General features: G+C 39.9%; 1 protein-coding gene across 1 annotated transcript in view; it reads right to left on the bottom strand.

Annotated features, from left to right (window-relative positions):
* The window catches only part of PLD5 (phospholipase D family member 5), a 72,283-nt gene extending 51,639 nt beyond the window's left edge, over positions 1 to 20,644 (bottom strand). Inside the window, exons 1-3 of the mRNA XM_027789113.2 lie at positions 20,637 to 20,644; positions 19,715 to 19,883; positions 11,437 to 11,551 (exon numbers count right to left, since the gene is read on the bottom strand). Coding sequence (XP_027644914.1) covers positions 11,437 to 11,551; positions 19,715 to 19,883; positions 20,637 to 20,644 — 292 coding nt within the window. The remainder of the gene's footprint in view (positions 1 to 11,436; positions 11,552 to 19,714; positions 19,884 to 20,636) is intronic.
* Between the last annotated feature and the right edge of the window lie 5,468 nt (positions 20,645 to 26,112).

The following is a 26,112-nucleotide window of genomic DNA, read 5'->3' as shown; positions in this document are numbered from 1 at the left end:
CTGCTGACCCCAGCGCAGCAGACCGACCTTCCGTTCGTTTCCAGCCTTATGGCTGGGAACAGTTGCTCTGTGACCTTTTGCTTAGGAACTGTTATTTTTGAAGCCTTGACATTACAACCATCATAATGTTCTTTCAACATGGTTTTGAAGCTTGCTAGAGATATTATTTAGTCCTATAACCCTGCTAATATTTTTCCCCATCAATTTTTGCAAACTTGACTACTGAGATTAAAAGCATCAAAGCAGGGATCTGTTTTGTTTGGAGTCACTGAAGCGACTGTCAGTTTCTGCACTACATAATTACTGGTATTTGCACACTATAGCTAGTTAATATTCTGTCCAAAGGGAGGAAAAGATGCTGAATGCACTCTGTTCTCAGGTGTGAGCATTAGAGACAATCATTCTACAAGGATACGCAATAAGAGATGGAAATGATGGAGAGTAGCATAGAGATATTCTGGGAAATTTTCTTCCAGCTGAATTACTTTAGGACAAGCTTAATGGAATTTACTTTCCAACCATTAGGCTAAGTGAAAAATCGGTAATACACCAAAGTGCTGTAGAAGCCTAAGGTTAATTTGAAAATCAATATAGATTACCAGAAAGACCAGTGTTAGCATGACGATGGCACCTCTTTGTTACAAAGCTAAAGCTTGGTAACTAACGCTGAATAAACTGGCAAGATTTGATCACATGGGTTTACTTTATGGTACAATTGTGCTCTATGTGCCAACCCAAGGGCAGGCACAGTTGAGTAGCCTTTCCAAAGTATTCATCAAATGAAAAGCAAATGGTGTCAGTGAAACAGGGTCAGCTTGGTTTGGACATTTGTTAACGCCTTTAGATGCTTTTGACAACTTCTTATATAACTTTGAGCACACGATCCTTTAATTGCAGGTTTGAAGCAGAAGTGTTACATGGATTGAGCTAAGCAGCAAAGAAGTTAGAAGGATGCAAAAACATGTATACAGCTGTAGAGATCCAAGCGTCGGTGTCATGTCACTTCAGATGATGGTCTTCTCAGAGCTTCCAGGTTTGTAGTTGCATTTCAGTCCAGACGACATGAAAGACTTGAACAAGGTGAGAGAACAAAGACTCACCATCACCAGGAAGGCTGAAACCTGGTTGCAAACAGTAGCAATCAAAAATATACCAAGTCATACAAGCAAGACTGCTGTGACTGACCAAGGCATGGTTCTAGGAAGACAGTCAGGCTTCCACTGGACATGAAACATGTGGGAACCACATGAATGGACAAGACAAACTTCACCAACAATAAATTAACCTGCTTTCTTTGGACCTCTCCGTAGGGCCATCAGCCTTCATCTCTTTTCAGGATGGGACAGCATCGGTGCTTTTGCATACAAGAGAAAGCACGGGGTGCCAAAATTTCTTCAAAGGGAGCACAGCTACCTAACAAATGTTTCCTGAGCTCAGATGGCCCTGGCAGCTCTTACCAGCTCCTCCAGTAACTGTAGGTAGGAACTTGCATGCTATTCACTATGTTTTAAAAATGTCACAACTAATTTCTGCTAATGCCATCCATTATTGGTTCCTCTGTATGAAAAAGTGTCAGCGACTCAAACCAGCTACTGCCACACAAGAAGAATCCATTCCAGCATGTAAACTATCAAGCAAGAATTGGAGATGATCCCTGTGCTACGAAGCTGCCGCATTGGACCTGACTAGTTACTACCAGACAAAAGCAATTTGGCTGTTCACAAGATGGTTGGATTACCAACACTCATAGTTGTGCTGGAGCTTATGAAATATAAAAGTGCCCGTTTCTGCCAAATCCATGGATATACACACATTAATAACAGACTCATGAGCAAGGACATTTGCAAACTGAAATTATGTACTAAAATACTGATCAATCTACCATAAAGGCCTTTTCAATTACAAATTTCAAGGCAGAAGGATTAAGTTATTGTTTCTACTAAACACCTATCATCTTAAAAGTACCTGACAATATACATAGCCTTAAGTCATCAAGGAAAAAAATAATATTATTTACCTATGGGCCTTTGAAACAATGACTACAAATACTGGAAAGCATGTGCCTGATTTTAAAATGCAAAGTACACATTATCAATGGGAGGGTACTGTCCCTGGGAACACAGCCATTCCTCTCAGAAAAAGTATTCATTTCTAAATAAAATCTACACACACAGATGCTGTAGAGCTTAGAATTAGAATTTATTGCTTGCATATCTGGCTCGGATGGGCACAGTTTTTGGCTTAAGTGAACCTTTTTCCCCCCTCTCCATCTTTGCAAAACAAGCCAGTACAACCCAAGGTCCTGGTTGCCTTCAGAATTTAAATTATAGTGAGGATTTTTTGTCTCTATTGGTTGCAGATGCGGCAGCCTCATACTGCTAATTATCTCATGCTAGAGAACTCGGTAAGGCAGGCCACGCTTAAATGTTCTTAAAGTTGGTGAGCTTCATCTACATAAGAGAAAATAAGCTGTTTCACATTGTGATTGATTACGATGCCTAATTTTAGTATATTTGTATGTCCAGTGCAAGTTTTATTTCCAGATTAGCCATCTAGTTTCCTACAGAACCTATAATAAAAACTAGACTATCAGCAGCTTTTTTTTTTCCTTTTTTCTAAGCTAAAGGACATCTGAACTAGGTAGCAGGCAATGCCTAAATGTTTACACCAGGTATGTTTTCTACTCCAGCCACTCATTTGGAATTGCACAGAAGGACTGATTCTCCAATAAAATTTCAAAATCCTGTCCTACAGTTGGAAGCTTAAAATAATTCTTTCACAAATAAGGGCAAAATATTTCTTTCAAAATATATCTAGGGACAGTAGAAGAAGCAGAAACAGAGCAGGGACTGGAAGCCAGGTTTCTTCCATCCCAAATGAATGTGTGACTACCAGAGTCATCTTTAAATGCAGGTGGAGATTAGATTTTCTGCACACTGTTAGAGCTCGAATAGGAGGGACCGAAGAAGTGCCACTACAGAATACCCTCTGCACTTCCCAATTCTTTGTGATTGCAAACACTGGTTTACCAAGTTTAAGATTTTCAATACTAGCTTGAACAATTTGCTTTCTGTCAGGTGCCTGGTAAGGTAGACAGCTCTTCTTTACAGTTAACAATTTAGAAACCTTCAGACAGAGCGGGATTTTTAACCTGATCTTCTGCAGCTCAGGCAGATGTTCTGTGTCAAACACATTCCGTGTACCTATACGGGTGTTTAAGATGTAACAAAAAAGCCACCCACCTGCTCCTCTCAGCCACGATTCATAGGGTGGAGATGGCTTACCTTATACTGCAGCATCTAACTCCCCAGCTGAAACAAGTGAGAAACATGGCACATGTCTTCTCACTCAATTTGGGCATAAACCCAAAGCTGAACGCTTCCTTGCTATCAAGACATTAGCGGATGTGTGCACACGTAGTAACATAAACTGAGGTAAAAGAGTTTAGGTGCCTAAGCAGAAATATGCTTACCCCAAACCAGCCAAGCACGAGTTCCTGCCTGTTAGTGTTGCCCAGATGTTAGGTAGATACTCAAATGCTTGAATCTCTGATGCAAAACTGGCACCTGCATCTTTCTTTCAAGATGGGATGTGACTAGTTTTGGAAATTCTGCTTGGCATTTCTCATTATGCAGAACCCTGTCAAAGTTATTATGCAGTTCTAAGATGTAGAGATCATAATGAGGTCTTTCATCTTGGCACTGGCTTTAAGATTGCTTGTCACCGGCTGAAAGCCATTAAGAAAATACCAGGAAACACTCTCCAGCAGTAACTAATAAAATCTAAATCAAATCACGGATCTACTCTGCTGTGGGTACCCAAGGAATATAAAATAATAATAAAAAAGGAACAAGGTCTGATTCATATTAAATCAAAATTTAGAAATGAATTTTAAATCAGGTGTCAAAAGCCTCACCAGTACAATTTTCATTAGCTGCCTTTTGAACACTGTCATATTTTAAGGTAAGGCTTAGGCAGAGTTTTAGAAAAATATCAACACTTAAAATCTGAAAGGAATGGAAGAAGGGATTTCTCCTCCTCCATTCACATCCACCTTTGTTTAATTCTCTGAAACTCAGATCCAAACTACTTGCTTCCTTCAAGAAGACTCTCACCCCTTTGTCTACTGGTCCTCACAAAGGATTCTGCTTACTTGTTCCTGAAAAATCATAGGGGAAAATTAGTCTATTTTTGGTAGTGCTGAATTTTAGAAGAGCAGGAACTTATCCTATCTTCAACACCCTTCCCTCTCACGGGGTCATGCAGAATCCAGCCTAGGAAAGGCTGATGAAGCAAACAATGGAGCAACAAATCCATGTAATGCCTTACATAAAATGATCAACTGAACTTCAGCTATCAAGAGCACTCCTTGCACTCCTATGGAGCATGCATCAGAAGATGTTATTTGTGCGGTTCATTGTACAAAAACTGGCCATCTGGAGAGGCACAAATCTCTTCAAGACCCACCTTTGGGATTCCAGCTTCCCACTGTATAAATGGAGTCTATTTTCTTCTTAGTCTTTGCAGTGTTTTTACTTCAATTCTTGACAATTCCTCTTCATGTGAAGATAATAAAGGCCTACTTTCAATCATAGAAAAGCCCATTAGAAGCATCCTCAGAAGGTCATCTGGCCGAATCTTTAGTGGGAAAGGGAGCCTCTATGAAATTATCTAGCACCCTGTGCAGTCACATCTTGAACACCTCCAGCGACAGGGACTCTACCACATCCTTGGGAGGTTGTGCCAGTCCATGATTATTCTTACTGGAAAAAAAATATTTCTTTCTTATGTTGAGATGAAAGCACTAAACACATAAGTTTATGTTCTCCTTCCAAATCATTATGAAACTATTAAAACCAGCTTTGAAACCAATCTAGACCTTCCCCATACACCAGAGATAAATACTCACGAGGCCACTCCTCTCAGCGTCTCATTTACTTTCTTGTTAGAATTACCAGTGAGAGCTCTTTCATAATCTGCTCACAGCCCACTGTCCCCATATTTGGAACATTTTCTCTAATACTGAACCTCAATATTCTGGGCTGAATGTAAATCAGTATCATCGTGGTTTACCCTTCCAATGGCTTTCACAAAACCCCAGGCTGCCCACAACACAAAAGTCTTTTAGGCCCAGAGAAATTTAACCTTGTTCTCTCTTACTCCTATAGCTTTATCTTTTTCACAGAAAACGGCGGTTTCTCCCAAATGGTGAACTCCACATCCCTAGGGTTTAGGTTTTGCAGTACACAAATTGTCTAAGTTAAAAAAAAAAAGTGCTTAACTTACAGCTTGTTTGATAAGGAGACATTGGACTGATGTTCCCAGGTGATTTCCACTTTTTCTATGGCATAACACAAGATTTTCAGTTCTTCTATAATATGTTAAAAATATGACATCATCTTCCCTCTCCTCCACATTTAGATGGGGAAAGGGAACATGACTGTGGCCAAAGGTAAGAACAACTCATGTGCCACAAGCATCACAGCTCTGAAACTATGCAGCAACTTACGTGTACCAGCCAACAGCAGCAGAGAGAATATGGGACTTAACACCTTTCAACTGATATATAAATTATATTTACTGTTGCTGTCCATCATACAATACTGTCATTAAAACAGAAGTACAGGAAAACCCCAAACCACTAAAATTCCCTAGGCATTACACGAATCCTGAGCTTTCTGGTGCCATGGCAGATGAAGCCTATCTAAACCAGGTTCCAGTGGCCGGTCCTACCTCCCTTGCCAACCCCAGCTTCATTCTATCTCTGTGTTGTACTCACCATTTATGTCTGTGAAACCACACACTGAGTAATTCAGAAATCTAATGCAAACTACACCTAAGCCAGCGGGAAAAAAAACCAAACTCAAAACCCCCCAGTCTGTAACCAAATCAGCCCCCTGAACTGTTTTACCACATCATCGCTGGTGCAAGGAAGGAGGCAGGGACGGCAAAGGAGAGGCTGAGATCATGCAGCTGCCCAGATACAATCTGATGTAATTTGTCATGGAAAGGTATCTGCTACCAGTTGCAAACTAAAGTGTACAAATAAAAGCACAAAAAGCTGCTAGAGGTCCGCTTCCTACTCATTTCTCTGTCTCCCTGCAATAATATAACTTCTTAGTTTCTCTGGTTTGGTTGTGTCAAGTTAAGAGAGAGTGTAAATCCTGGGCAAATGTGCCCAGACTGCTCAGTGAGGAACAGCTGCACCTGTGATATAGTGATTAGACCCTGCCCTAGCACAACGACTTTATCATATTTTCCGGTTTCATTACTAACATTCATTAGCTATTCGTTGAGCTAGCTGATTTATTTCGTAAAAAAATCACATTATGACACAGACAGACTCCTCTTTTCATATCTACTTCAGCCAGCATTGACAAAACAAAAAGCCTTCCTTGCAAATAAATGAAAAATGATTCATGAAAAGGCAGTATTTGGGGAAAAAAGCGAGTAGAGAAGGCACAAAGCAATGCCATTTGAAGAAAGGGAAATCCATTGGCATGACAGCATTAACACTGTCAGCTAAAATAAAATCATAATTAGTAAGGGATTTAGATTCTGTACACGTAAGAAATGATACAACAATCTGCTAATTGGAGACAATGCTATTCAAACGTTACTGAGGAACAAAGGCTGGTACATAATTATGTGCAAGGAGTGGGAGGGTTCTAAGAAGTGTTTCAATCTAGTAGACTGAACCACAGCTGAGAAAAGGCTAAAACAATAGCCTTGAAAACAAGCATTAATAAGCTACTGTCACAGCACAGTGAGGATAAAGAAGAACATGTTTGTTGACACAGTGAGCCACATTTTGCCTACAGGCAGACCTTTCACAAGAGAGTCATATACATATATGCATAGTTTTTGTATACACGTGTGATAGCAAAATACAGCTGTACCATTAACTACAGAGAAGCAAGACTTCACAGCCTAGGACCGTGTATTATAAAAGGTCCTACAAAAATAAAATCACTGTTTACAGCCTGTTTAGTAATAATTTTGACAATGTGCTGGGACAACTTACATGTAGTTGATACTCCTATACATTTTTTAATTACAACTACAGAAAACAAATGGTCAGACCTGGTTTCTGGTACCTGTGCTGCCATTAATAATTGCTAGTTTCCCCTTGGAAACAGAAGCAGCAAGCGACCTCATCTAACAGCGATGTTGTAAAAAGTAATTAATTAATACTGTATTTGTGGAGCACTCGCAAACCACAGTGAGAAGCGGCAGGGAAAAGCCTATGAAGAAATTAATCATTCTGCATTCAGTGCAGGATCTGGCAGATGTGCAATAAAGAAAGCCTGGAGACATACATTAAATATGAAGACAAAAAAAGGGTTCTAGCCACTACCAGCAGAAATAATATCTCCTGAATGAGCATCATCCGCCTTAGGCATTAAATGTTTGATGTATTCTCATTCAATTCAAGGGGAAAAGTTCTGATTAATGTGGTAAGATTATAGCAAGTACCAGCCAGGTATTCTATGCAAAATATAGAAGCTGATAATGTAATTAAAGTCTATAATAAATATACATTCTGGGACTGGTATTTCCTCATTTCTGCATGCTTCATCTTGCAACTAAATAACACTCCCACAGTGCAGCAATTATTAGCAAATGTACATTATCTCAGCACTTGGAGGCTCCTGCCACCACAGCTCTAGATGTGCCATGTGTTAGCGCAGTAAATCAGCCCATGTTTCCGCTGCAGCTGCTAAACTGCTTCTGTAACCAAGCTACCCTGTTTTACAGCTAGCCCAAGTGAGTCAGGGTAGCAAAGACATGACAAAAAAAGGCCTAGCAGTGGTGAAAGCCTGCAGGTTCACAGCTAGCGCAGGTATCTGTACAAGCAACGCAGTTGTAAATCACTGATTTTATTTTACTGTACATCAGTTCAGTCCTGCTCTCCTGTCCACATAAGTTATGCTTTATCTTACCCCATCGGCTCAAATCTGAAGTCATTTCAACTTTCTCCTCTGTTAATCAGCAGGGACGGCTGCTGGAGAGGAAGGATGTGTAAGGAGTTCTCTAGGATGCACCCCTGGGTTGGAAAAGGTCTATCAAAGCTGCTTTCTACAGTACTTCAGAAATGGGGAGAAGAGGCAAGGGGGATCCATGCATGCCTGTCTAGAAAAATGGAAGATGTGCTAGAATAATCTGGCTGGCAGAAATAGTCTCAACATCTGTGCTGAGATGCAGCAGTGCTGTATTCCTAGTACCAAACCAACCCACTGCATGAGACAATATGGATGACCAAGTATAGTTCTTCAAGCAACCGCATATAAATCCACACCACCGTGTCCAGAACAAGACTTTTACCTGGGCTACTGAAGTCAGAAAGGGCACGCTGCCTGAAGGTGCAGCATGCGGTAGGTGACCATGGGCTGAGGAACGGCAGCATCCCTACGGGTTCCTGCGCAGCGTATCAACGGGTCCATCCTGGGGCTGACCCCCAAGTTATCCCTCATCCAGGCCCCAGGAGCCAGCCCCCACAGCACAGGGGCACAGCTCCAGGGTTCTGATCACCCAGTCTGCTCAAAAGAAAGGCAAGGTTCTTCCACCTTCTCCATGCAATAGCAGCTGTCTCTCATGGACAGCCTACCACCCAAGGTTGCATACAACCTGCCTCAGAAAGATGAGGCTAGCCTATGCTTACCTAGCAAGGTGAAGGCAGGCTCAGGAATGCATGAAACTCCTAGAGACCCACAGGCTATGTACGTGCCTTCTCTCCATGCTACTGCCCATGGCCTAGGCTCCAAGCATATTCACTGTTTAGGAGCAGTCAGCTCGGTTTACTAGCTGGTGAACCACCGAGTAGTGCTTGGACTCTCTGCCTGATTCAGACACCACAAGTAGGAGTCTGGGTCTGTTCAGCCAAATGCATTCTGGTTCTCCATCTTGAGAAGCTTCAAAGGTAGCTGAGGTATCGATGTACTCACTGCCTTCTTTCCCGCAAGAGGGACATTTCTATTAAAAAAGGTGCATGGCATACTTTCTAAGGCAAATCTGAGCAGTTGCAGGGGAAAAAAAATACATTAGTTATCTTCATGAATATGCGTGTCCAAATGATGATGCACAGTTCCCTTTCAAGGGTCAACCTAACTGATTTCTGAGGATGCAGGTGGCCAATGCCTCATGAGCAAAGAGATTAATAATTTTAGTAGACAGATCTTCCAGGATAGCATAGCAAAGCTGAATATGTTTGTCCTCAGCTAAGATAATGGTAGTACGTAACAGTGTTTTTGCTTTCTCCAGCAGACATGAAAAAGGCTTATATAGATACATCTTCCATTTACTGTATTTATTAGTATTATTGAACTAATAGAAATTGGGGTAGATTTTTTTTTTTTTAAGCCAGCTCACCAGTTAGCTTCTATTTGACACCAGCAGGACATAGCATGAATCTGTTGTTCACACAAGATCTGCTCATTTCAAAATGAAATCCAGATAACTAAATCTGACTGAATGTTAAAACTAACCTATCTCTTTGCAGGAATGCAGAACCAACTGAAGATATGCCTAGCTTTCCCAAAGATAAAAACCAAACGACAAACCTAAGTGCAGGTGAAAGTCTTGCAACAGAGCTGGCAATCACCATGCCGTAATCGAGACATTCTAACAAAAATATCAGAATTTGTAGAATTAACCAAATGAAAACATGAAATAAGAAAAACCCCACAGCTCAGAGTGATAAAATCAAGAAGTTATAATACTGATAGTTGAAAAAGGCTAGCAGTACACAACGTTATCTACAATTACAGGGTTCAAAGACGATGACAGCAAAACTCACAATTACTACATACAAGCAACTTTCTCCAATCCTTTGTAGCGCAGAGCACTCAAATATATTCATTACTTCATTTGAACACTCTAAAATTTCCTGTCTTAAAAGTCTGAACAAGGCATAAGGTTAACTAAAGCTAGTAAAACTGTAAAGGCCAATGTTCTGTTTCCTTGTTCAAAAAGCTCTGAGGTCAGATTGATTCCCACATACACTGAAGAGTTCATGACAAACATGGCTCCCTTTTCCAGCTAAAGTTTTTGCTGACCTTTTCTTGAAAAATGATAGGTTTTCATACTGGGTATTCTCAATAAACGATAGCTAAAATATAAAAATAAAAAATTGCCAGGTACATCAATATTAATGTACAGGTCCTGCCTCTCCCGTCTTCTGACTCATGGGAGCTTGGGACATTAGAATCACAGGGAAAAGAAATCACTTTTTCAAAGGCAGTTTCACTGACGTTGATATTAAAATACCTATTTCTTTTTCAACACCTGAGAACAAGGTAATTCCTCACTTCACAGGTGTCTGACAAAGCTGATGCACTCTTGCTGGTTATCAAAGGATTTGTACCGCTTTTGGTTACATACCAGAAACAGCCAAAGCCCTGGAACAGGCAGTGTTGTGAAACGACAAGTGTCTGTAGTTAGCACATTTAAATATAATTAACAGATGACCTCTTTAAGGGACTAGTTCTTCCATCAGTAATGTTCTTTTACTTGCCTGGTGAGGAGATGACAAGGAATTTAAACAAACAAAGACTGACTATTGTTGGAAAAGAGTTGTTTTGGTTTTTTTCCATACCACAGACAGGCATGCTGTGTTAGGGTGCTGCTACACAAAGTGACTGCTTTCCTTCATTCATTTTTTAGAACTCCCTTTGCGCTCCATATAGTAATTTGTGTCAAAAGTGATCACCATCAAAACACATAGGTTCTTTTTGCCCTGTAAAAAACGTATCCTACCCTTAGAATCATAATTTATCAGATTTTATAGATAATTAACATATTATTATTCAGGAGAATTGTGTATAGGATGGCTAATACTCCCAAGAGAGTCTAATTTCTTCCAGCATTTCTTAAACTCTCTTTGCTATTTGTTCACAGTTTCATATAAAGCAAATTCATTGATGTAGTGTCAGTTTGTAATCCCTCTTTGAACAGAGATTTTAAGCCACAAAACAATGATTAGGAAAGCAGGGACCTAAGAAATACAGGTAGCAGAGAAAACCTTGTCAGCTGGCTAAATCTGACTGATGGTCTATTTTGTAGTGCCTCAGAATCATCAGCAACATAGACAAGTTTTTTTTATTAATTTATCTTGCTACTGCTCAAAGAGGAAACTATCTTGTCCCACAAGGTATTATAGCAGTTTCGCAGGTCATGCTGCCTTACTGTTCAAGTGGCTATAGTGAACGTAAACATTTACCTAATAGCCTTTTTAAGTGCTTGCAAACTGCAAACACCAACTCCAGTAACACAGTTTCAGATTTTTGATTGCTATGAACCAGAGAAAGCTGAAGGATTACAGGGTAACAGTGCTAAACCGATAATGGGCACCTCATACCCCAGCTGAGCCTGCATTTTAACTACAAGGAACATGACATCGCAGTCAATGGCATAACAACATAAAGACCTTGGTCTTACCCTTTGTTTTCAAGTCGTTTAATACCTTGGATTCCACGGGCAGTATATCGCTCACTAGTTTTATCTCAATATTTCGGGACGCCAGTTCAAGCAATTTTTCAAAAAGGCGCTGACCCTGGGAAGAACATTAAAGGACAGCAGAAGCTGTAAGACACAGAACTGCTCAAACGGCATATCAACAAAATAAAGACACATGTTAAATCAAAAACATATTGCACAACAGCGGAGTAAATACTTGCCTAGATATAGTTAAGTCTACCCTAAAGGGTAGCAACTCAAACAACATTTTTTTGGAGAAATACTGCTTTGAAGGCCAAACTTGCTTCCTCCTTTTCCCAGATTGTGCGATACTATTGCTAAGAGGTGACACACAGAGAATGAAGTGTCCAGATTTTTTATGCTGTATAAACATATTTTAAAATTAATTTTCTTCTAAATAATTGCATTCTGTTAAATCAGAATAAAAAGGGCAAGGAAAAGAGTTTATTACAGTTCTTCTGTATTGAATTATTTTTATGTAAGTGGTTCTAACCATAGTATAACATATTTTCAAGGGGTTGTGTGCTCATCTTTAGATGAGCTATACCAGGAAAGAAAAAAATGATCAACATGTATTTCATATGCTTCTACTTACACTGTTATAACTTCACTATTTATACCTTATTTCTAACAAAGAACAAAAAAAGGAATTGTCAGACTAAGCTAGATGCATGTTAAAACAGAAATCAAGACATTTGTTTCACATGAAAAACAACACTTCAAATCACCATGTTTCTATATCCAAGAAATAAAGAAAAAGTAGATCTCCTGATCGCGTAAGTTTTAGATTGAATAACTTCATGAAAAATGCTTAGAAGCATCTAACTACACAATGTCCAGCATAAAATATCCAGTGTATCGCCACTGTGCTGTGTTACTACAACCGCAGTTAGAGGTTATTTCCTCGCTGCCATCCTGGCTTACTCCAGCAGACACCACAGCTAGCAGCTGAACACACAAAAACTTTGGGTTTTAGACAGCTGACAAAGTGCCTGCCCTACCCACCCAGTTCACTCTTGGTTTAATACAAAGCTGGCCCCAAGGCACAGCTACAACCAAAAAGCACCAGCCATACTAACTAAAAACAGGTAGAAGGTCAAGCTTCCCACAGAACCACATCGGATAGTTTTCTGTACAGACTTACTCTAAAAATCTTAGAAAGATCTTTCTGTTCAACAAAAAACAGAGAAAGCAAAAGCATTTTGGGATGATGCGATCTGACATAGCGTGGACTAAAAAACCCTGAGGCAGCAGCCCTCCTCCCACACGTAACCCTGAAGCAGCAGCCGGTGGAAAGCCACCCTCTGCTGTCACTGCCTGCACAGGCTGACACTTCCCAGCCTTGCTGGGCCGTCAGCATTAAGCAGTCACAGAAAGTAGCCTGTCTACAGTACAGACCTGGTTTTTAACATCCACTTCTTTTGAATAGACGTGGCAAAATAAGAATACCCAGCCCCCTAAAAACTTGCTTTCTCAAAATTACAGAGCAGCCAGAGGCTGCAAAGGAAACACAGAACTACTTTTTTGTTGTTGTTGTTTAATATCTTTTTTTAATATTTATTTTTTTAATTTTTACTTTATTTTATTTTTAATTTTAATATACTGTTTATATTTTACTTTTGTGATATCTGCCCTTCTTGCTGGCTCAAATCCACTGCACAGCTCCCTGCTCGCCCCAGGGTTCCTAGTCAAGCTAGTGCCATAACAGAAGCATCAGACAACAGCTAACTGAGCAGGAGAACAAAAATACGCTTTGCCTGAAGCTCCAAATGTTTCTGGAGGTGACAAAGCAGTTCCATATGTCAGAAATAACACCTATGATTTAACTCACACCCCCAAAAGCCCTTACTGAGTTGCTGTGCAAGTCAACGAGTGGTTTTCCCTCACATTCCTCACAATGCTAAAAGGAGCCTTAATTCTTACATCAGTGATTGTGTTGGGATTTTTTTAAGAGGGGCAGATGTTACCAGAGGTAAGAATTCATGAGATAACAGTGTGGAGGGGATAGATGCTGCAGATGGAGTTACGCAGCAGCTCCATCGTGATCCTAGGGAGCAGGCAGGCACTAACCGATATTCCCAGGTGCCATGCTCCCCCCCAGGAGGGTCTCTCCTGCCCCTGCTGCTGACTGACAGTGCTAAACTCTAACCGAATCCGGGAAAAACAATCACTGTGCTGTTGCCTGCCCAGTTCCCAGCCCATGCCTTGCCCCGTCCCCCAGCTCTCCCAGGGGGACAGGCTCCCGATGTGCCAGAGCTCAGGCAGCCTTTGGACCCGCTTCTTCTGGGTCCACCGACTGGAGACATCAGCAGTTTTGATTTTCATTAGTTATATTTTTGCAAGAAGTAAGCAGGGAAAATCAAGGACTAAAAGGCTTGCATGACGTAAATTAATGAAATATTTATATACACATAGAAACAGCTACTCAGTTTCCATGTGTTGATTTAATTTACTAGGTAGAAAGACAGACACACACTGGTTTTGCTGGTTATCTGTAAAAACTAATTTTGACTGGAAGCATAGTAGAAAGCTCTAGCATAGAAAAATAAACATGGAAAAAGCATTCATAAATTTGATGGAAAGTGATTTGCATTATCAGTAAGAATTAATGCATTAACTGTTCTGCTAAAGAAATACTTAGAAAGTTAATGTCTGAAGCTGTTAAAGTTAATTGTTTCAGGGGATGGTTCTTTATGTTTGTTTTTTCCCCATAGAAATTGTTTATGGACATTATTGCCACTTCTACCTTCCCCAGATTTTATTTGCATATGATTTACAAAAGCTTTGATAAACAAGGCTGGAATTTCTGTATTCATTTTAGCTTGGACAAAAAAGAACATGGCAGATTTCCTGAGTTTTACCTGATCTTAGTCTGCCCTGATGTGCCCAACACAGCATCCTTGATGGACCACCTGGCTGTCTCCCACAGGCCATGCTGCCAGCTGAACGGCCCATCCTACGGGTGAATAGATCACTTGCAGTGCAGCCCTGCATCCCAATGAAGACATCTCCTCTGAAAATACATCTAATCAGGGACACCACAAGCTATGCATTTATAATATCCTTTTTTATCCAATTATGTTTATAAACGGTAAAACCTCAAATTGAGAAAACACTTAAAGCATCTCTAAGTAGTGATGGTTAAGACTAGGAGTGCACTCACCACAAGTATGCGTGTTCATACAGGTATACCAAAACCCACTACCCGGTGCCCGAATTGGAAAGAATTCCTTCCCTCTAATCTCTCGTGTCATCGTCTTTCAGCAGGCATTCGTACGCTTACCAAGGCTTAAGCTAGATACTCTAAAAAACTATGTAAAATCCACAACTTGCTTTTAAAAATCTGTATGTACTATAGTAAAGTAGGGTAGTAGAAATTCTTCCTTCATTGTTGAAGAACCTGGCCTTCTTCCCTATTAGTATTAATTTTAATATTAAAATTTCAGTTTCTATACTTTCTGACATGTTTACTTGCAATTTTATACTGTTCTGTTCTACGAAAAGGAAAAAACAGACAGGACAGAAGGTCTGAAGAGTTTTGCCACTGCTGTCATCACATCTGAAATGCTTCTGCTGAATACAAACCCTCCTGCTGTCATTCAGACCACAATCCCTTTGTGAGACAACACCAGGCTGCTGCGCAGCTACGTGACAGCCATAGGAATAACTCCCAGACACCCAGCTTGTGAGGCCTGAGAAACAGCACAGCCAAGTGCTGTGAAACCGCAGCCTGCTGCCTTATACCAGGCCTGCATTTCATCAGCCGATACCACCAGCAACCTGCCTCGCCTGATAAAACAGCGTCTTGCATTTTTCACTGGGCTGTTTCGAAAAACCTACTGAAATAAGACAACGTAGGATGTAAAAAAGTATTTATCACATCAACAAATGACATTCCGATGGTAGTTTTAAACTGCCAGATACCTGAAACATCAATCCCAACTGTACCTGCCGTAGCCACCTGGTGATTTTTTTTTTTTAAAAAGAAAGTTATCATTAACAAAAGGCCCTGAAATAGCTTCCAAAGCAATTTCTTAGAAGTCACTAAGTAGGCTGATTCTAGCCTGGCTGATTTCCCTTGCCTGCTGTTGTCTTTATCAGCATGCATTTCTCATTAAAAATTAAATAGGGCAGATACGAACATAAAAATGCTGTATTTATTAAAGTACTCTAAAACTGAATTATTGTGCTCTTCAGTAACTTAGATTCCTACAGTTTAGACAATGCTTAGCTTTTTCTTTCCACAGAAATAAAAGTAGTTACTTCTAGAATTTTCTTCTGGATTTATTCTGTATAGTTCTACTAATATTTTTTTTAATTTGTATTATGATCAAGCCTCTGGGTGCATCTATAAAACATCACTAAAAATCATAGCACAGTGGCAGAAATCAATAGAGCAAATAAATCAAGAAATCCTAACTTTGACTTCTGATGTTTACCACAGAGCAGAGAAGCTCAAATGCTCTCCTCAAATTCCTCTAGCAAAACAGATAATGAAAAGGCAGACAATGTGGTTTCCTTTTAAAAACTCCCTTTTTTTTTAATTTCTTTTTTATGCCTTAGTCTGTACTAGCTGCATCTAGGAGATGTCATCACCTGGAAAGGAGAAATGCTTGTGTACAGGTGAGCTTACACAAAAGAAAACACACTGCAATCTCTACACCTGATGGTAGCTGATTTCTGCTGGGAGCTGTTAGGCTTGGAGATGTGCTTTTCTTTGTAATTATTGGTGTTGTTTAATTACTGTCAAGGATGGGTACTTAAGCTCTGGCACTAACATTTGTTCTACCAAAGGAATCACTTAAGATCTTTGGGCAATGCATGTCTGAGTGACACATGAGTTGTCAGGTTCGTTAGGAAGCTGGACAGCCGGCTTGCAGGTCACCATCAGATGGAGTGGGAGACTTCTCCCATCAAGCCATTTGGGAGCTGCACAATAAGCAGGTAAACTGAGATAAAGTCAGAACCATCTTCTTTTTTTATGTGATCATTGTAACAATCAGATGCAGATCTACCCTTCAATCACCTTATTGTCATCCAAATAGCCATCCAGGGAGAACTGTGCCATGATTATGGCAATATCAATAAACCATAATGTCATGACATCTTATTTGTGAAACATGAAATGAAATTCGTGAGGAAGGACTTGCTGGAACTATAAAAGGTCACTCTAAATGAAAGTTTCTAAACATGAGATGAGCCAGAGGAAATGAATTATGAAAACCACGGAACTGGCACGATCTTATGTTCTTCTCTCTCTTCACTGGAAATGAATCACAAGCTATCCTCAAAAATTGTGTTTCCATTGTCCTCTGATATCTCTAAACATCAGACTGCCACAGGAGTCGTCACATGTTCACATTCAGAAAAAACCGCAAAGCCTCTATATGACAACCACCCTGCTATCTTGGAAATGCATGCATGAAGATGACAACCCAGTGTCGCCAAAACACAGTTTTATTCTGAATGAGAAAAGCTGGAGGAAGCCTACTCAGTATTTTGCCAAATGCATATTTGTTTACGTGATGGCTTAAGCTGTAGAAGCACATCAGATGCACTGCAGCATCACGAGCGTTTGGAGACTCCCAGTTTAGCAGGAGTGATGAACTCAGATGGCTGAGCACAGCAGTTGTGACCTGGAGAGCTCAGGCAGCAACGACTGCTTATTTAGATTTATAACAACAAACCGCTGACAGGCAGCTGTCAAGGACACTAGGTACCATACTCGCGAACAAAAATGAAGAAAAATAAAGCAGGAAGTTCTGCAATTTTTATATATATATATATATATATACACACACACATATATGTATATGTGTACATAAAATTGCTGAATTTCCTGCTGTATTTTTCTTCAATATGTATATTGGACATACATGTGGGTATATATGTGCATGCATGTGTGCCTAAAAGTACACAAACACATATACAGAGAATGCAGCTAATCCTTGTAACTAATTAAGAGCAAGCAATCTAGCCTACTCAGCTTTTCTCCTTCAAAAATCCATGTCTGCTGAAGTGTTCCTGTAGAGAGCCTTGCTTTGCAATATGCCTCGCATGTTCATAAAATGGAAATTGCTAGTTATACGGCAGGACACAGGTCCGTATGGAAAATGGATATGTCCTTAGTTTCTCATAAAACAAGAATTGTTCAAGGAATGACTAGGACTTACTAAGCACCGTGCTACCTGGAAGTTTTGCAACTCATCCCCTTCCATTTCGTAACGCTTCTGCTATTTTGGGGCAAATTTCCCTGAACTCAAATTGTAGACTTGAGGACATTCAACTTCTACTTTAGAAAATCACCAGATTACAAGGATTGAAGCTCCTCTGAAATTTGACTTTCATTTTACAGGTGGAGAAAGCAGATGTAACGATTCAAGTTTTTCCCTTTCCCTTTCACATGCTGAGCTTCGTATACGTTCTCTGGGACAGCGATTTGCTAAGAATCGCTGCCTCTTGGCAATTTCTTTAGCAATGAGACTGGCCAATAACAGTATCGTGGTTTAGCATGAATAGACAAGCCCGACAGAAAGATCTATCAGCTGTTCAAGCCCACACTGCAGTGCAAATGAGGAAATGACTGGAATATTAATTGCCTTTAAATAGAAGTAATTACTCACTTTTGTAAGACTACTAGCAGGCAGAAACAGATAACTAGAATAGAATATTATGAAAAACATTTCATTTTTCTGGCTTTAACAGTCCATTTGAGGATGAAAGAGCAAATCCACTTACATGTCTCTTCTTCCTTTTCCTTCTCTGACATTTGGCAATACCTGAGTTTTTACTTTGCATAAGAATGTGGAACAATGAATGGATTTGACGCTTAACTACTCAAATCCCAACTTCCAGTTTGCTATTTTTGTCCTCTGTTTGGGCTTTGTTAGGCTCTGCTGGTTTTGAGGAAAATGACATGTTGATTTTTTTTTTTTTCCCCAGACAAAACACCTTTAAAAGATTCATGCACATGCCAATTCATGCACATCCTAAAAACATCTAAGGCACTATACCTTTGAATTCCTCTGCTTGAATGACAGTACATGGGTTTGAGGTTTCTTAGATGATAAATTTAAATAAAGCTTAGCTGCATAATTACATTGTGAAAAATCTCAATATTTTGATACTTAATAAATGCATTCACAAACTACATTCCAGTATTTGTAAGCGTGCTAAAAGGAAGGCTTTACACTGCATTTTCCATTTGGCTGCGCACCTCAGATTCTCCCTCTTTTAAACGGACATGCGGCAAATTTATTCTGAAAAGTTAATATATGCCATTCAACTAGGCTACAGCCTCTTTCAAAAGAAGAGAACCCAGTTCATACTTGAAGACACAGGCTATTTGCAGTACTACCTTTGTTGCTCGGAATACCCGTCTTTGCCTATCATTTACCAAAAGGCATTTTTTTTTACTGCACAGCATCAACAGAACTAGAGAGGAAAGTGAAATGTTCATGGAATAGTATAATAGATTCCTTACAGTTACCTGGCTGTCATTTCTAAACCCATTTCATGTTAGCTGAGTGGCTGCTTTCAGCAAAGAATCCGTTTGGTGTAAAAGAGGAGATACTGTCAGCCTATCGATTCTTTGATACCTTAGTTTCACAAGCGATACTAAGTGGAAACCTGCCTTTACCATATTTCTAAGATGACTGCTCTCAAGATGGAAGCGTTTGTTGGCACAGCATTATTGTAACGCATGTCTACCTCTTTTGCTATGATTTATGATTTTTCCTATTGCTCTTAATTGCAGAAGTCTTGAATATGGCTCCCTCCCAAGATTCATCTTGAAAAGGTATGATAAATCATCTGATACTACATCGTTCTTTGTAAGAGCGATTCTGTCCATCTATTTGGCTGCAGACTTAATCCACATGCTTGCTCTTTTACTTCATCAGTTGCACCAAACAGAAAATAGGTGTATAGAATTCTGGATCGCCCCAAATTATGGATGTGTTAATACAGGTACAATTTTGCAGGTTTCTTAAGATTACCCAATGAAATCCTTTCCTAAGATGGAAGTGATATGAATAGGTGTTCAATGTGTTATCTAGTCCAAGTGTTCCACCACTCCCAGAAAGCTACTGTGTTAGCAGGAAAATCCCCATAAGAAAATGGTTTTTTGGACTACCCAGAGAGGTCTGCTACAGGGAAGGGCTGTAGGTCTAAAAAATTAATCGTGAAACAAGAAGAACAGATTGTTAAAGTCCCACCCTTTTGTTAGGCTAGAACATACCTGGCATGCTGATGGATGACTGTGATTGAGGTCCCACTGGGAAGATACTATGTCAACAGACTTTTCAGCCATATTAAGCAAATTCATCCAGCCTTGGAAAAGAGACAAATGGGATGGTGCACTGTCTGAATAGTTGATCCCTTCAGGAATATTTTCCACAAGAGCAACCCTGAGAATAGATAAGGAAAAAATAACCACTTAACAAAAGCACTTTTCTTTATTCAAGAGTTCCAAATTGTAAAGAATGTCAGGTTTTGGAGCTGTGGTTCAACATCTGCTCCCAGAGGCTCTCAGCAGTGTGCCACCCCGCAACTCGCTCGGAGGTTGCTGACTGTCATGCTCTGCACTTCCCAAAACAATAAAATGTGGAAATGACCTCCTGTTAATGCAGCAAAGCCAATTAAGCTTTTGAAGCTCTGCAAAATTAGCTTAAACATGGAAAAGCTTGCTTTGTGTTACACAATAGGTGGGAAACAGTCCTTAAGGTGAGGATGGGAGGAATGAAATGATCTTTTCTTGCTTTGCCACTCTCATCTTGGCATTTAATTTCTTTTTCTCTCTAAGCAATGTGCCAAGACACACACTCCTTGGCATTCCCTTAGGCCTGCTTTTACAGCTGACGTTTTAATACATCACAGTCTCTAGATATGAATCCTCCCTTTCCAACTGCTCTAAGCTACCTGTTTTTTCTATTTTTGTTTACCTGTGTAAGGCTGTAACTGGGATCCAGTGGTTAAGAAAGAAGAACTGCGCCCTTTTAATTTCTTGTTCTTTTTGGAAGGCTCCTTGATCTTATTGTCCGTTTTATACAAAATGCATGCATTGCATACATTCACGAGAAGCTAAAACACCATTGCAGTAAGCTGACAGTTCAAAGCATGCCCCTCTGCTTCAGGGCAATGGCACGTTTCGTTCAGCTTACTGCCTCATCGCTACGTTTCCTTAAATTGCAGCAGGTAAAGCTTCTCTCTACACTCCATAGGGAAATCTTAAAAATAAACGAAAGTCAAACGAGTTACCCAATTCTGTCTATGCAAACAGATGAAATTTTCAACTTATCCAAGTGGCACTTCTATAAGTGCCCCCAACATCTGCCACTTTTACTGTGAATTGTACAAACCAGATTTAGGAAAGCTGTAGTAGGGACTTGGAGAATATTGCTTTTCATCGTATCCAAGTACCTCAAGTATTCCCAGACTGCTTCTGTACTCATTAATAGCATTAATTATCAACTCCAGCAATACGAATATATTTTGTAAACTTTTTAAAAGTAAATCATTAATACAAACCTCTAGTGTAAATGGGAATTGTATACTTTTTGACTGTTGGAAAAACAGATTAGTGCAGTATCTTCTATTAACTCAGTTAATCCTACAGGGTCACATGGAAACTTTTACAGCTATTTCAGAATATGACATTCGTGAAATTAACCCATTAAAACCCTGAAGATTAGAACTCTAACAGTGTAAAGAAAACCCAGCAAGAATAGTGATAAAGTAAACCTGTGGTGACCATCACTTTTTTACTCTCCTAGCCTGGCAAAAAAATCCCCCCCGACACTAGAACAGGCACAGCTCCTCCTTTAAACTTTCAAGTATGTTCTCTTATTCCCTAAAATCTGTCAAGCAACATACATGTCACTAAGCTACAATTGCTGATAACATTCTCCACAACAAACTTTGAACACTATTGTATTGACTAATAATAAACTTAACTGCATTACAGTAACAGCTATAACACCAGTAAATTAACTTTAAAAAGTTAAAAACACAACTTGATTTCTAATCTCTTCAAAGTATATTGTATTCTAAAACATTCTACCTACCTTGTTTACAAACTTTTAAAAGTAAGTAGTGCCCTAAAAATTTGGTGCCCTTATAAGTCTATTAGCAATGCCACACTTTTTAAAAGAAACTACTAACACTCAAGGTTTTAGGCTTACTTCTGCTGCATCTAATCCTGTTACAGAACTTAATAAAACTTTTATTAGATCCCTTGAAAGCCTGGTTAGTTCTTTTTCAGTAGTTAACATTACTAATCACATTTTAGCTCTTAACACCCCCCATGTTCCCGGAGGTGTTTTATGGAGAACTGTAGGATGGTCACATTCAAAGAGCAAGAAATCAAAGCACAGATGACAAAGTGATCTCTCCAAGGACATAAAAAAAACCCGACCCAACAATCCGGTGGCAAAGATAAGAAATGAATCTATGTCTTTCTGTCCTCTTACATCTCCTACATGATCACACATAGATACAGGACAGTTATTTTGAATATTCTCCAAATACATATTTCCTATTGAATGAATACTCAAAAAATAATCTATCAAATACGGTTCCGATTTAGCTAGAATTTAAAAGTGCATAGAACTCCCTTAACACGAAAATGACCAAAATTTCTCAACATTAGAATATTGCCCAACATGCACAGCGTTTTATGGTTGAACCTACGCAAATGAACACACAGGAGCCCACAAAACAGCTGATGGGACTGAATGTGTCACAGTCCCTTCCCGTGGCTTGTAGCGGTGCTTCCCACGTGCCATACTGACTTGCTGTCTCGCTGGAAAGCATCAGCTCAACTTCCATTCTTCCGATCTCAGTCTTTGGCAAGCTGAGAGCTGCCAAACAGGTAACCCTGTCACAGTCACAGAAGGGCTGAGATGAGCTGGAGACCACGTAGCTCAACCCACCTTGTTACAACAGGGTCAACGACATTGCCCAGTCAGGTTCTGACTATCTCAAGTATCTCCAAGTCCAAGAAGCTTACCGTACTATATTTGAGATTAGGGCCCTGAGCCAGATAAACACATCCATGCTTATTTCTGATGTGTTGACTTCACGCTGTTGAGCTCCAAAGTAGGGGGAAATGTAATATCTATATGTTATAAAGCCAGATTTCAGAAGTTGCTGGAAGCTATACCTCAAAGTGTAATGCAGGAAGAGCTGCAGATGTAGGCCATTGCTCTATATATACATTTGGGTGCAGATACCATCAAGATAGGCAAAATAAGTTGGGCTCTTCCTCCTGTTCCACAGATTAAAACCATTTACTTAGTCAAAGGAAGGAGCAAGGCAAATTTGCTGGGCAATTCTCTTCCCTCTTACAAGGGCCCTTCTCAGGGACAAGGTGCATCTTGGTAAGGAAGTTTGTCCTGACTGCTGGGCTGAACTTGCCCATCACCAGGAGATCAGCTTCCAGCTTTTCAACCTGCAATACCACTCAGCAGGCTCCAGCACCAGCACTGAACAAGGAATGTGGCTACACAACTCCTGCCATTTTATAATTGGGGTTTGGTTGTGTAATAGAAGCCAAATGCTTTCCAGTTAGCGAACCTGTTATTCAGAACAGATATTATCTATTAATATATTTCCCAGTCTTTTGTTTAACCACATACTAAGTACTACATGTTCTTTAGCAGACAAAGACATTTCATCTAGCTAGGACACTATAAAATATTGTTTTCAGAGTACAGGCTTCCCTTTAATAATGAACTGATTCTGCCAAAAAACCGCAATCTATTCCCCTACCCACTCAAAAACTCAACATCAAGCTCTGAAGTTTAAAAAAGTCAACCTTCAAGTTTCTAAACTAAGTGATTTTGCCTTCATAATCTTCCCTGTTCCTTTGGCACAATAGCAAATTTCCAGTTTATCATCAAGAAGAGCTTTGTTAAAACCTCTGTGCAAAAGTTTAAGTTCGCAAGCCCCAATTCCATCAATAAAAGCTAAATTTAGCTCTCATTTTTGTTCCAATATGACCCACAAAGAGGTTTTTAAAATATGGTCTAACAAAAACTTCCAGGAGAGAAGTCATTCACAGACCTTGAGAGAGATCAGACATTGTGACATAATTTATTCTGCAAAAATGGCATAATAACAAAGCAAAACAGAACAAACGTAGTGTGGTGATTAAAACAGACTTTTCCTATGCTCAAAATCATTAGCAGATAACCTTACACTTGTCGGATGAGATGGCCTTCCCTTCCCTGATTTCATGGTGCTCCAAGTATTTAATCCGATTGATGCCAGCACAGGCTATACAGCTGAATATTCTCAAGGCTACCTCACACAGGCTGAGGAACCTGAAAGTAATGTTACGTGATTTCTGTGAAGTTATAGAGAGGGGCAGGGTCAGAGCTGAGATGCAAGCTCCTCTAAGCTAACAGAAATGTGCTAAGCAGTATAATGGCATTTAATACCTACCAAAGAACAGACCTTGACCTCAATAATAAGATGCTCCTGAGCTCCGCTACATGACTTGCATTTTGCAATTCCAAGTCAACTCTGTCCCAGGCTAAGGATTCTTCTTCATCTTTGACAGTTCTTTGGTCAGAAAGCAAGAAGTTTTGTTTCTGATCTTGCACCAATTTTTTCCTCTGAAGGAAACAGAGATACTCTTAATTGAGCATCTGGAGTAGAGTAGAGAGAGGGCTATGTCAGTGAAAACAGGCAGAGGCTGTAAGTCCGCCCCTTGAATAAGCTTGGCGTTATTAGCAAAAAAATTATAGCTCTGTCTGTTGAAAAGTTCAGCTGTAACTGTTACACAAGTATAAAAGTTCTTTTGATCCAACTTCACATCGTATTAAAATGGTAAGCTGTGGAACATTATTCACTCCAGTTTGTCTCAGTGCAGAATCATATACAGCAAAGAAAATCTGGTCACGTGCACTTCAGTGTCTCTACAACACCTGAATTTACTCACCATTAAAGGGAAGAAACATGGTAAGAAAACATTGCAATGATTTGTATGAGACAAAGAAATAAAAGATAAGCAAATGCTATCTTTTTTCATAAACCTGCTATAGTTCAGACAAAGGGGGGGGGGGGGGACGGGACAGGGGGAGAGGACTGGGCAAGATGCACGAGTCCTGTCTCTACAACAGGGTCCAAGTTACAGTACCCTCTTTAGCCCCTCTTCTTTCTTCAGCCAGAAACCCTGGAACCACCAACTGAAGGACCTCAGCATCTTAATATCCATTCAAAACCTTGCAGCTTTCTCAGCCCAGTGCTTTCCATTGAGGTGTTCACCACGTCAAGCCCTCCACTTCCCTCTCCATCATGTCACTCCTACCATTCTTCTCCCTCAGATCTACTCATCAGCTGTCATCCTGGCCAAGACCATCATCACTTTACCTCCTCAACAGAACCACAGCTCCTGCTCGTTTCTGAAAGGGATTAAGAAATATCCTTCTAGACAGGGTATAATTACTGTTTCAAGAACATGCAGAACAAGCCTCTTTTCTGTGCCTGTAAGAAGTGTCCATAAAAAAAAAAATAAATAGAAAATACAGCACAACTTATGACTATATTGGATATTCCCCTTACAGTCAGTGGTTTGCAGGATTTGGAAGATCAAGTGCTATAATTCCACTTGAGATCAGACTCCAGAAAATAAAGGTATGCAGGGTATTTGGATATTTACATGGTATAGCCAGTAAAAAAAAAAATTTAAACTGTGCATTGTATGTAATATTTACCTAAATTCTTGCAGTATGAGAAGTTACAAAATCTGCTAGCTACCACATACATATGCTCTTGATTTCAATTGTAAATAAAAGTTCTGACCCACTAAACTCACGAAAGAACACAACGGTTAAAAGTGAAATGGAGAGCAGATAGGATTGAATTTTAAACGGACTGTGAACTCCAACTAAGCACCCAGGTTATCAGCATCTAACGGAGAAGATCACAAGCTCTCTAACAGTCCACTGACACCAGTGGTCTCAACTGGCAAGGCACATGGCCAGTGTTTGTACGCCTGCATGCTCCCAAGTATATGCGCTACAAAAACTCAGCTGACATTTACTCGTCTGCTTTTTGAATTTCAGTCGTGAAGACTGATCTCCAGAGACAAAATCTTGGGATGCCGAGTGCCTGGTTTAAGACTACACTTTGAATTAGATCTGCAGCGAAGGCAGGTAAGTTCCTATTTATGGTGTTACATATATTTTTCTGCAGGCATACAGCACCGCGCTCCAGTACAGAGCTTTACCTGCACATTTCTGGGTACGGGATAGAGCAGAATTGTGTGATGTTTAAACTGAAAAGCTGCTCTCAGTGCCTCCCTGGTGAGTACAAATTTTCCACATGATTCCATGCACTCAATGATGAAACACTGCAATAAGCACATTAACTGTTATTATTTTAAGAAATCAAACTCTGCTGGAATTTGAGAGACTATGGCGCCAGTCTGTTTCGAAGGAGGATTCATCTCTTGATCGTCTTTAGATTCAGAACCTGGTGACCACAAGATACAAGGGTAAAAAGGTAAAAACCTCCCAGCTAGATGGTCTAAAGCGGATTTCCTACCTTCCCTGTCCCTGGACATGTGAATTGCAACCCGGTGAGATAAATGGGAAGTGGTTTAACAGGCTCAGTGATAGTACACGTATAGAT

This window comes from Falco peregrinus, chromosome 7 (assembly GCF_023634155.1).
Source record: "Falco peregrinus isolate bFalPer1 chromosome 7, bFalPer1.pri, whole genome shotgun sequence".
Classification (NCBI taxonomy): domain Eukaryota; kingdom Metazoa; phylum Chordata; class Aves; order Falconiformes; family Falconidae; genus Falco; species Falco peregrinus.
This window is presented reverse-complemented; position numbering and strand designations above follow the sequence as displayed.